This window comes from Astatotilapia calliptera, chromosome 15 (assembly GCF_964374335.1).
Source record: "Astatotilapia calliptera chromosome 15, fAstCal68.1, whole genome shotgun sequence".
Classification (NCBI taxonomy): domain Eukaryota; kingdom Metazoa; phylum Chordata; class Actinopteri; order Cichliformes; family Cichlidae; genus Astatotilapia; species Astatotilapia calliptera.
In genome coordinates, this window is record NC_137436.1 from 23,912,241 (window position 1) to 23,923,781 (window position 11,541).

Below are 11,541 nucleotides of genomic sequence, written 5' to 3' on the forward strand. Positions count from 1 at the left end.
GCAAAATATATCCTCAGCATGCAAAACAACTGAAATAACCATGGCAACACTTAATAATTTGTGATTTTTGAATGTACAATGCAAATACCGCATTTTACTGTAAATATGTGTAGTGGGTTGCTGTTAATAAAGTTGTGAGTATTTATTTATTTTTTAAATTTTGAATGAAACAAAAGGTTGTTTTTTTTAAACAAAAAACAAAAAACAAAAAGCAAAAAACCTTTAGGCAATTTATGCAATCAACAAAATAAATAAAATAAATAAAAAATACAGCCTTACAGCTGCTGACATCCATCTCAAATACTGCCATCTATGATATGTGTATTGTATGTACAGCACACACCATTTATACAGTCTAAAAAAATACATGTGTATTCTCATTATTACTTCCACTGCACTTTCTGTACATGTAAACAATCACAGTGTATACGATTCATTTTTTCATTTTTTCTATTATATCTCTAATTCACTTTCTCTTCCTATCGCTTCTTCCTCTGCTGCTGTAACAAGGGAATTTCCATAATGTGGGATCCATACAGTTTATATAAATTGTATGTCCACACTTTCAAAGAATGGCTAATCAAACAGTTGATTTCTTGCAAACACGATGGCCCATGAAGCACAACAGGAAGAACAATCACCACAGCACCTCCTCTGTCAACTGCACATCCTCGATTCCTTTCTTTAACTCCTCTCTGAGCATCTCCTCAAACTAGTTCATGCATTTATTACTTCTTGGCTGGACTACTGTAGTTCATTGTTATCAGGATGTCCTAAAAACTCCCTGAAAAGGCTTCAATTGATCCAAAACGCTGCAGCCAGCAAGAGTCCTGACAGGGACTAGAAAGAGAGAGCATATTTCTCCTGTATTGGCTGTCCTTCATTGGCTTCCTGTTAAATCCAGAATTTAATTTAAAATCCTGCTCCTCACATACAAGGTCTTAAATAATCAGCCCCCATCTTATCTTAATGACCTTGTAGTACCATATCACCCTATTAGAGCACTTCGCTCTCACGCTGCAGGCCTACTTGTTGATCCTAGAGTATTTAAAAGTAGACTCAACCTCTCTGGGTACATCTCAGGCCCTCTAAAGTACGGAGGCCTATCTCCCCTCACCACACTCCCTGCCGGTGGCTGATGCCCTCAGACGTTGGTGTTTTGGTGGTTCTTGTCGACCTGGGCTGGGTGCTCATGTATGTACTGGCTCACTCCTGGTGGCCGATTGGTGGGGCCTGGCGCCTGTGGCCCGGCTGGGCCCCTTCCGGGGGGTGGGGTGCCCTTAGGCCTCTGGGCCTGAAGCTCGGTCCTCTCTGGCACAGCTGGCTGCCGGCAGAGCCCGCGGGCACGCCACTGCAACCCCCTCTGGCTTCTGCTCCGTAGCTGCTGGGTGACCTCTTGTTTGGGGCTCTACTCAGCTCTTCCCAGGAGGGTGGCACGGTTCACCCCCTTTTGGTGGTCCTCCTCGGGTCCTCGTACTCTGGGGCCTCTGAATGTCTGGGGCCTGGATCTCCTCCATACCTGCTTCATGCCCTGGGGGACGGGGCTATGGCTCCCCACACTCCCTAGCAGATCGTTACATGGAGAAACCTTTGGAATACAAGCATGCTGATCCACACAGGTGTGCACACAGGTGTTCACAGACGTGGACTACACCTTTCTTGGCTGCTGCCTCAAAGCACATTGTGCGCTGTCTATCTTGCGTGCTGCACAATATCGTTTAATATTTAGTATCTACTGTTATCTACTGCTAGCTAGTTTATTGTGATGGTGTTGTATTTATGATGTTGCTCTTTTTGGTTTGCTTTCTCTTCTGTTTTTTTTTCTCCATACAGGTGATCCAGGTGTTTTGTTTTTCTTTCTTTCTTCCCCCCCTTCTCACCGTCTCTTCTCCCCTGTTTTTCTTTCTCTCCCTCTTTCTTTCATTCTTTCTCCCTGTCCTATCCCCCAGTCATGTCTGTCCCATTTGTGGCAACCGAAAATAAAATAGATACATAATTATAATACAGGTCAATCAAATGGACCAATATGGCAAGGCCATGATGATCCACTTGGTAAAATAAATCTGCTTGGCATCTTTCTTGGCCTTAAGACAACAATTCTGATGGCTAAAGATCCAAATGGGACAAAAAAAAAAAAAAAAAAGTAGAATGGGAGGGAGAGCCTTCAGTTTTCAGGCCCCTCTTTAGTGGAACCAGCTCCCAGTTTGGATTCAGGACACAGAAACTGTCCTCCTTAGTTACTATTAATCTCTGGCTCTCTTCCACAGAGTGTCTTTGTTCTGTAAAAATGAAACGTCTCCATGTTGGAGCCTCATTTTAAAGTCATGTCAGTTAAATATGATGTGAAATTTTTTCATTATACTGATGTGATCATAACATTTTTTCCATAGGACTTCTGTTATTTAAATTCACTACATGGCACAATGTGAGAAGATTAAAAAAAAACTTTTGTAATCACAGGCACACAGACAAATGCTGGAAGGCAGTTTCAAATGTTTGAATATGAAGGACAAGTTGTTTAAAGACTCCTCCTCGTATATCTCAGTTGTGGTTATGATTTAGTGATACTTAAAGGTAAAAACACTTTTGGAAAGGACACACTTTCCCCAGTTATAGCTCCTCCTGGAGTCTTCTCTCTTTGCTGCCCTCGTGATGCATTTTAGGAGCTGATGTGTCCTTCAACACAGAGCACAGACTGGCAGGAGGACAGAGACCTGCTGAACTCATGCACACAAATAAACACAGAGTGTTCATGGATAATGTTTGGGAGCTGGGTGTAGTCAGAAGAAGTAAAGAATAATCTGTTTCTATCTGTTTTGTCGCTGAATTTATAGCAGGGTCAGGAGGTGATGCCAATTTAAAAAAAAATCACAACATTCGGATTATTGTTATATGTATGGTGGGTAATGAAGAGCCGATCAAGCACACAACATCTCTGTTTGTTTCCTGTGTCAAGAATTTGGAGGCTGTGGATGCAGAGTAAGGAGTATTATCATTTTTAGCTGATGAAAATAAAATATTTATAACAAATCAATAAATCACAGCTATTTTTCATCATTTATTCCCCATGAGGATCTCTAGACAGGTGGTAGTTCCATGTTCTCCCCATACTTGCCCATCTTAACTCAGGATGCAAAATAAAAAAATATCTTTCACGCTCAATCATCCAGGTAGGGAAATCCCAAAACGTTGACTGTGTTCATGTGGAGGTGAAGTTTTCAGTGAGAGAAAAATTAAAAAACTGGGACATTTTAAAGGTTCGTACCTGTAAAGAATCTCGTGTGTGTTTTTCTTATTTTATGATAATGTATAAAGTGACTTTTAGTAAGGTAACTCTCGATTTTCAATGAGACTACCTGTTTAAATAAAAGATCTAAAGCTAATAATAAAGATTTTGCAAATTTTTACAGGAAGAGCTCTTTCCTGGCCACAGATTCCATATTCATCCTTCATGCCCACTGATTCTTCGTTAAGTCTTCCTGTGTTGTATCTGAAGCCTCTTTAAAGTCTTCAGTCAATGTTTAATCCATAACTTATGACTTGTAAATACTTTTCGTGATCCTGTGCAGGTGAGGGAAGCCCTTCGTTGTGTCACAGCTTTGATAAACACTTCGACCCCCTCTCGGTCTTCATGTGCAACCGACAAATGAAGGGAAATATTTGCGGTCATGTTTGATGGCCACAGAAGATAAAACAGCGGCTGTGTGCAGAGAGCATGGTGGTCCAGCTTCTCTTGTTCCTTCACCTCGGCTGTGTGTGCCGGCTATCCTTTCAGATTCACTGGCAGGTAAACACACACTGTCAGCGCACAAACAGTGAACCCTGCAGCTGAAAAGGAAGGAGGAGATCCCGGTCTGCCGGGAACTAAACACTTTCACACAAAGGGAAAGGTTCATATTTCACGGTTATATAAAGACATTAAAGATCAGCCTCTCTAGAACCAGCATGTTTTGTGTTTTATCACTCCTACAGCTTTTTGAGCTTCATAAACTACATTTGAGACATGCATTATTCTTAAAATGAAAGAAAAATGTGTATTTCCACTCTGCGTATAGGTGGGCCAAGATTTTGTGAGAACCTCAAGCTTCATGATTCTGGATTCATAGAGGCCTGATCTGGTCCCTCGGCCTTGAATTGTAAACATGAGGATTATGATATTAACTGGCATCGTTTTGGTATTTAAAACCACTGTATGTAAATCTAAATTCTTGAGGATTCTTAGTTGAAATTATACATACTAAACAAACTACCACATCCTTTATATCATAAAGACAGAAAAATGTCTTTTGGTCAGACCACCTTCACAAGAAAAGCTTCCATCCAGTGCTTATACAATACAGTGACCCCTGGTTTTCCTCTGCATGTACCAGAGATGGCCTCATGCTTTACTGCCCTGCACCCGAGTTCCCTGCTCTCATTTTTTGCCCCTTTGGATTTGTTATATGCATCTGTAATGTAACTCCTATATCTTAATACTTCAACAATGTTAATACTCTGTGCTTAGATGCTGCTAACTTTATGCTAGCTTATCACTCTGTTGAAAGAGACGTTTTAAATGTTTTAAATGAAATTTGAAATGTTTACAAAAAAATAAAAATACAGAACGTAACACAAACTAATTTTATGGCAAAATGTAACCAAACAAAAGTTGAAGATGAGACTGAAAAAGAAAACACACATAGGTGTAAAACAGAAAAAAGGTGTAATAGTGATCATTTTGATGCATGAAATGAGTTACAGAAGGTAAGAAAAATCTTTAAAGCTATCGAATCTGTGGATCTGATTCTGTCCATTTCGTTGCTTGACTGTGCGGCAGATTTGGTGCCATTTTTCTTTAATTCTTTTCACTTTTAATAATTTTTTGAGAGTCAAAATTAAACCTGAATCTGCTGTGAGCCTCCTACAGGGGCCAGCTGAGCATACGTACCAACCCCCCTCGGGGTGTTTATTACCCGGCCCTGGGATGCAGGCGGCTGATTGGACAGCGGCTGCGCAGCAGCGAGCAGCAGGTGTCGCAGACGCTCAGTGCGCACAAACCGTCCGTCGGCCACAGTGCGCGCACAGGTGAGAGGCAGCAGCTCCGGTCATAAACAGACAGGGGGGATTCAGCGGGGTTCACGTGGTTGTTTTCCAGCCTTGCGTGGAGCTGTTTGGATGAATCTGGAGCTGGAGCGTGCACGATGCTGAGCGCCGTTAAAATGGAGGGACACGAGCATCCGGACTGGAGCAGCAGCTACTACTACGCAGAGCCCGAGGTCCGTGAATTTCACCCGTGGGTGTTATCAGTCAGTGGGGACGTTGGCTTATTGGTTAAATATCGATCAGAGGCAGAGGTTTCCCAGAGGAGGCAGATAAAACCCGATCACGGGCCGGAAAATCTCAGTGATGGAAAAACGATAACTGAGGGTCACTTACAGGATCTGAGCTGGAATCTGAGAGGCTCAGCTGTACCGAGCCTACACAATTTACCCCAGACGTTTACGCACAGTTTGAATGTTTCATATAAAAGTATAACCAGTTATTAGTATTACTGAGTGTAGGCTAAAGTTTAGTTTAATAAAATTAGAGATTAAAGAGTTTTTAAAGTCGTTTTAGAGCATGTTAAGTTTGTCAAAGGAGCCACTTTTCGGCTGGATTTCAAGTAAAAACAAGGAGCCATGTTTTTCATTTTAAGTAAACTAAGTAAATATTTGCAGTAGAATTTGTTAAACTGGGATCTAGTTTGTTCTTAGAAATCCAGGTAATTAAAGCGAAAATCGGAAGGCTGTTTGACCTTCAGTACTCGGCTGTGTCAAATAATCTAAACTGTAACTAACACTTAAAAACGATGCCTGCTTTAGATTCCATCATAACTGCAAAACAAACACCGAGCAATAGAAAAATGGCTGCAGCTGCCAGCGAGGACACACACGGGCAACAAAATGTACGTTTTTACGCGATTAAACGTCACCTTTATTTTTCTGCAGGATTTACGAAATTTCACACAAGCTTTTCATTCTTGAGGGACAGATTTTAACAAGCGCTTTGACTTCCTGTTAAAACTCTGTGTAACTGATTTTAATTCACAAAGAATTTGGGTTAATAAAACAAAAGCGTTAAAATCAGTTAACAAGAGAATAAAATAAGAAAAATAAATGTGGAATATTTATCTAAAAATGTATTTTAAAAAAAAAAAAAGAAAAAAAAGATTTTATTCTAGTTAGAAAAATAATTTCCTTGGACGTTTTTGCTGAATAAAATGTTTATACATCTAAAGTGAAAAACCTTCTTTTTAAAAATTGTAGTTCTCGTGATAATTTTGTTCTATTCAAATAAAACTGTCCCCTCTAAAAGTTGCATTAGTGATTTATTTAACATCACCAGTAGTCCCCACACCCTGCGCGTGAGCTCGGGTCTATTTTAAAAAAGAAATAAAAATAAAGTATAAAGACGTCACAGACAGGTAAAGTGGAAGATTTGGACTTCACCTTCAACAAGAAAACCACAGAGTGAAAGCAGCCTTTACAAGGATGTGCGTGCTTATAGATTTAAAGACATGGACGGACTCGGATTATAGCAAATACAGCTCAATTAATATCTTTAATAACAGGAGTTATGGATGAATTAGACAGAGGAATACAGGTGTATTAGAAACCCTAAAAACATGGATACTGTTAAACTGGGTGATTGGAAAATCAAACAGAAAGTTAGTCTTAGTCTTTATTATAATAATCAGAATCTCGTGGTGAGCAGTTTTCACTGTTTTAAATAACTTCCGATCAGTTATTTGAAACTAATCAGAAGCTTTGGTGTATTTTTATCTCTGCGCCTGTGACGCTTTATTGGAGTTTTTATGTGTATTTCCAGCCTGTGTGTTTCCAGCCTCCTTTTTTTCACTCATTTCACTATTTTTAGACTTTACGATCAGTGACAGATCGTAGCACGGATCAAGAACGAATTATTCCGCTCTTTTTTGGCCTGTTTTGGTCTTTTCTGACTCTGATCTTTGTGTCAGGCTGAAATAAATCCGCTGGGTTTATTATTGTGTATTTATGCGACATTATCAGGCTGTTAACTTTAAATTAAATTAAATTATTTAGGGATTAAACTCAGTGTGTGTGTGTGTGTGTGTGTGTGTCCTCGTGCATTAATTAATGTTAATTGGCTTTCTCTGTGTCGCAGTGTTACCCCCCAGCGGCCAACATGAACTCCATGAGCACCTACATGGGCACGCCTGGCATGACTGCCACCGGCCACATGAACGCGCATTACGTGAGCCACCCGGTGGGGGTGAGCGGCTCTTCGGTGGCCTCCGGAATGACGCAGAGCGCCGGGGCCGCCGCGCTGCCGCCCAGTATGAGCCCCATGAGCCCGCCGCCGTACGGGAACGTGCCGGTGATGAGCCAGGTGTACGGGCAGGCCTGCGCCATCAGACCACGGGAGTCCAAGGCCTACCGGCGCAGCTACACGCACGCCAAGCCGCCGTACTCGTACATCTCCCTGATCACCATGGCGATCCAGCAGTCCGGCAGCAAGATGCTGACGCTCAACGAGATCTACCAGTGGATCATGGACCTGTTCCCGTTCTACCGTCAGAACCAGCAGCGCTGGCAGAACTCCATCCGCCACTCGCTCTCCTTCAACGACTGCTTCATCAAGGTGCCGCGCGCGCCTGACAAGCCGGGGAAGGGCTCGTTCTGGACGCTGCACCCGGATTCCGGGAACATGTTCGAGAACGGCTGCTACCTGCGGCGGCAGAAGCGCTTTAAGTGCGGGAAGAAGGCGGACAGCGAGCCGGGCTGTGAGGCCGGAGCGCCAGGCAGAGGCTCGGACTCCCCGCCCTCCTCCTCCTCATCGTCACCTCAGTCATCTGACGGAAAGGGCGCCGACCTCAAACCCCACCGAGGAGAACCGCCAGCCTCAAGCCCCGTGCGCGTGCCCTCCCCGCCCACACACACGCAGCACCTGCTCTCGCACCATCCGCACCCGCTGCTGCTGCACGAGGCCGCGCACCTGAAAACGGACCCCTACCACACCCACTACTCCTTCAACCACCCATTCTCCATCAACAACCTCATGTCGGAGCCGCAGCACCACAAGCTGGAGCCGGTGGTGCAGTACGGAGGTTACGGCTGCCCGGTGTCCGGGGCTCTGATGGCGGCCAAACCCGGCCTGGAGCCCGTGCACAGCGACAGCGGGTACTATCACGGCGTGTACGGCAGGCCCATAATGAACTCCTCCTGAGGCCCCGCCGGACTCCCCACTGCAAAAACTCTGATCTGTACATTTGTAAATGTGATAAAGGGCAATTCCCCTGTTTTTCATCCATCTGATAAAAAGCTTCATATGAAATCTTTGTTGTGTCGTTTTTATTCAGCTGAAAGTTCACAAAGGTTAAACCGGACAGGACAGCGGGGCCCACTCAAGCAGCCAAAAAAATTACTTATAAGGTTTGTTTTCCCTTAAATTTGACTTCTTTGTGTGTATACATATATCTAAGCACAACAGAATAACACAATTAACAGAGAGGAAGGAGACCAGAGGTGTGCCAGGACTCTATTCAACAGAATTTTTAAAAACCTCCCACCCATGTAACATCAGATACTTTCAAGCTATTCTGAGGATGACTTTAGGAAAACCTCTCCATATGAATCCATCTTTCTCACTTTGAGGACTCTTTAAGGAACATTTATGTGGAGAATATTAGGAGCTCACAACATCCTGGAAGATCCTTTGTAAATGCTAGTGGAGGCCTGCACACATGCATTTATATTTTCCTGCAATGAGGTTGTATATTTTTCCACAATTCTCCATTTATGACTTACAATTGCATAATTCTTCATCATTAGTCCAAAAATATTATTTAAAAATCTCAGTATTTACATAAAATTGAGAATAAATGAATGTTCTACAGGTTCTGGAAGACAAAGCAGGATCTCAGTGTTCCTGCTTTGGCAGACAAAGTCGTTTTGAAAGGTAAAAAAAGATTCTCGAGATTCTTGTTTCACATGAGTGTCTTCCTGAAGATGTTGGCTCTGGCTCATCAAACATTTGTGCTCAGAAGTCTGTAACAGATGATCCCAGCATACCAGCAAATATAACATACACAAATGTACTCCTCAGGGGTGTGTAACATCTTAGGTTTTCTCTAAAATGTGCTGCTGTTTCAGGAGTGGAGATGCCAGCATGGCTACACAGGTGTGAAAATTAAAAGTAAAGATTCACAGTGGAGCTTCTTTTAATTCCAAAAAGTATGAGTGGGAATGATTTGTCCTTTTGTAGCTCCAGAGTTAAAGAAGAGAAAGATTTCAGGTTGTTTTGCTTTTTGGTAAAATACAATTATTATGTATTTACAGATATAAAACTGGAGTGTGACCAAAATGATTTTAATAATTGTTTTCAGTTAGATTATTGGACCTCAAGGTGATTATGTGCACCTTTTTGAGGACTAAAATGATGCACACTTTCCCAAGCAGTAAAATATGCATATTTTTTCTTAATTTTTAAGGTGGAATGTCAGGATGTAGCCCGTGTTTGTCCAAATACAAAACCAAATTAGGTGAAATATCAATTCTACACCGTCAAATCTTCCTCGGGTCTTTGTTCTCCCTTTCTTCTTCTTCTCTGTGTTCTTCGGCTTCTTCCTACAATACAAACACATGCGTCTGAGGTTATGTTTGGTTTCTCTAAGGAAGCTTCAGGTTCAGATGTGAGGCATATAAAGCATTAAGGAGTCAATAATACTAGAAAAAAATCTGCACAAATGCCAGCCCATCTCCAAATAACCTATATAATTAAACACGCTTTACAGACAAGCACAAGCAGAATATTAAACTCAAACAGAAAACTACACATTAGCCTAAAAATGAAACAGAATAAGATAAAATGTTTAATTTAATGCAAAAAAAGTACAGTAGATTTAAACACTAATGCATAAATAATTTTTAAAAAGTTACAGTGATCAAAGTAAGTCTATTAAAGTCTGCTTTTAGAAGTAAATCAATAAATACTTTTGAGGTGTTTATTAAATTAATGCAACTTTTTTATGTCAGTTTTTGTATATCAAGACACTAAATTATAAAGGATACAAATATCTTCTGCCTAACAGGAATACCACAGAGGGGGAGCTGAGCTGCAGTATCCTTAAAGGTGCAAAACGTGTTACTGAGATAAAGACTGTGAGTAAACTCTGAGGCAGCATTAGCACTAAATGGCTTGATTGACACCCGCAGGGTCACAGATAACATAAAAGCAGATAACAACTGGAACAATAGCCCATGAAAAGGTGACAAGCTCTCCTCTTAAAGCACATTAATGTCACACAGAAGTGATGTTGAACTGCAGATAACAGGCTGCACGGGTCACATGGTCACAGTCAAGAAAACAGTTATTCAGCACAAAGACATTCTGGCTCAAATAAGCCGAATGCTTTAAATAAATTGAACGCACATGTTTATACATGAAATTTAAAAAACTACAACAGGTTAAGCACTGATGTGAAAACATATGGCAGAGTAGGAGTGACGACATTCAGTGAGGGTTTTTCATTTTCTGTATTCTGGTGAATTTTTATGCATCACTTTGCACATTTTCAGCTTGTTTGTATGGTGTGCGTATAGAGAGGGAGGCTCCTCTACTGTCTTTAAATAATCTTGTTTCCTATTGTTCCTGCTGAGCCAACACACATATTCACGCTTCACTCTGCGGTCCTCTGTCATGTTTGCTTCGCTCCTGATGTGAGAGGCAGAGTGTAAAGAGCCAGTTCAGCTCTGTTTAATATCAGGATGATGTTTTGTCTTTTGTTTGGGTAATAATCTGTTTTAATGTGCACATCACACCCGCTCAAATGGTGAAGTCATTTGTTTTCATGTATAAACTCCTGGAATTTAACCCTGTGATGTCTCAATTATCCTAACCCCAAATTACACATCAGAGTGTTTAAAATTATGTCACAAGGTTTTGGCAATCAAGGAAAAAAAGATCCAACTGACTCTAATAAAAAAACTATACAATAACCCCGAGGTTTAGGATTAGGGTTTGGAGGTGTAATGCAAATTGAGGCAGACTGACCACAAAAAGGTCAGGTGACTTCTTCCTAAAATTAGTAAGCAAACTAACAAGATTAGAAAAATAAGTCATTTTTACTTAAAAAAAAATTGTTCTAATAAACCTTTAGATGTTTTTTGGGAAAAACCCTGTGTAAGGAAAAGACCTTCACATATTGGAGACGTTGTTGTTGTTATTGTTTACTGTTGTTGTGCTTATAAAAACTCAGCTTCTTCTTTTTTAAAATTTTCTAGGTGTTCCCTGCATCTCCACTGAGATCTAAATCTTCTGTTTGACATTTTCTTTTCGTTTTTAATTGTTTATCTTCTGTACATAGCACAAACAACATAATAAAATCCATTAAAAATGAATATTATTGCGGTATCATTGGTCACATATATTGTACAGACTCACTGGAAACCAGGCTGCAGCTGTTTTGGTAATTAATAAATCACCCGAGTTTATGAAATTTAACCCTAACCCAGGTTCCAGAACTCCAGCCAAAAAATAGAACAC

The 11,541-nt window shown here is 41.1% G+C and overlaps 1 protein-coding gene across 1 annotated transcript; it reads left to right on the forward strand.

Annotated features, from left to right (window-relative positions):
- Window positions 1-4,991: 4,991 nt before the first annotated feature.
- Window positions 4,992-8,331, forward strand: LOC113006588 (hepatocyte nuclear factor 3-beta-like). The gene is made up of 2 exons (XM_026142652.2): window positions 4,992-5,255; window positions 7,162-8,331. Exons 1-2 carry the CDS (start codon window positions 5,181-5,183, stop codon window positions 8,221-8,223), a joined length of 1,137 nt encoding a protein of 378 aa, XP_025998437.1. The 5' UTR covers window positions 4,992-5,180; the 3' UTR covers window positions 8,224-8,331.
- Window positions 8,332-11,541: the final 3,210 nt, after the last annotated feature.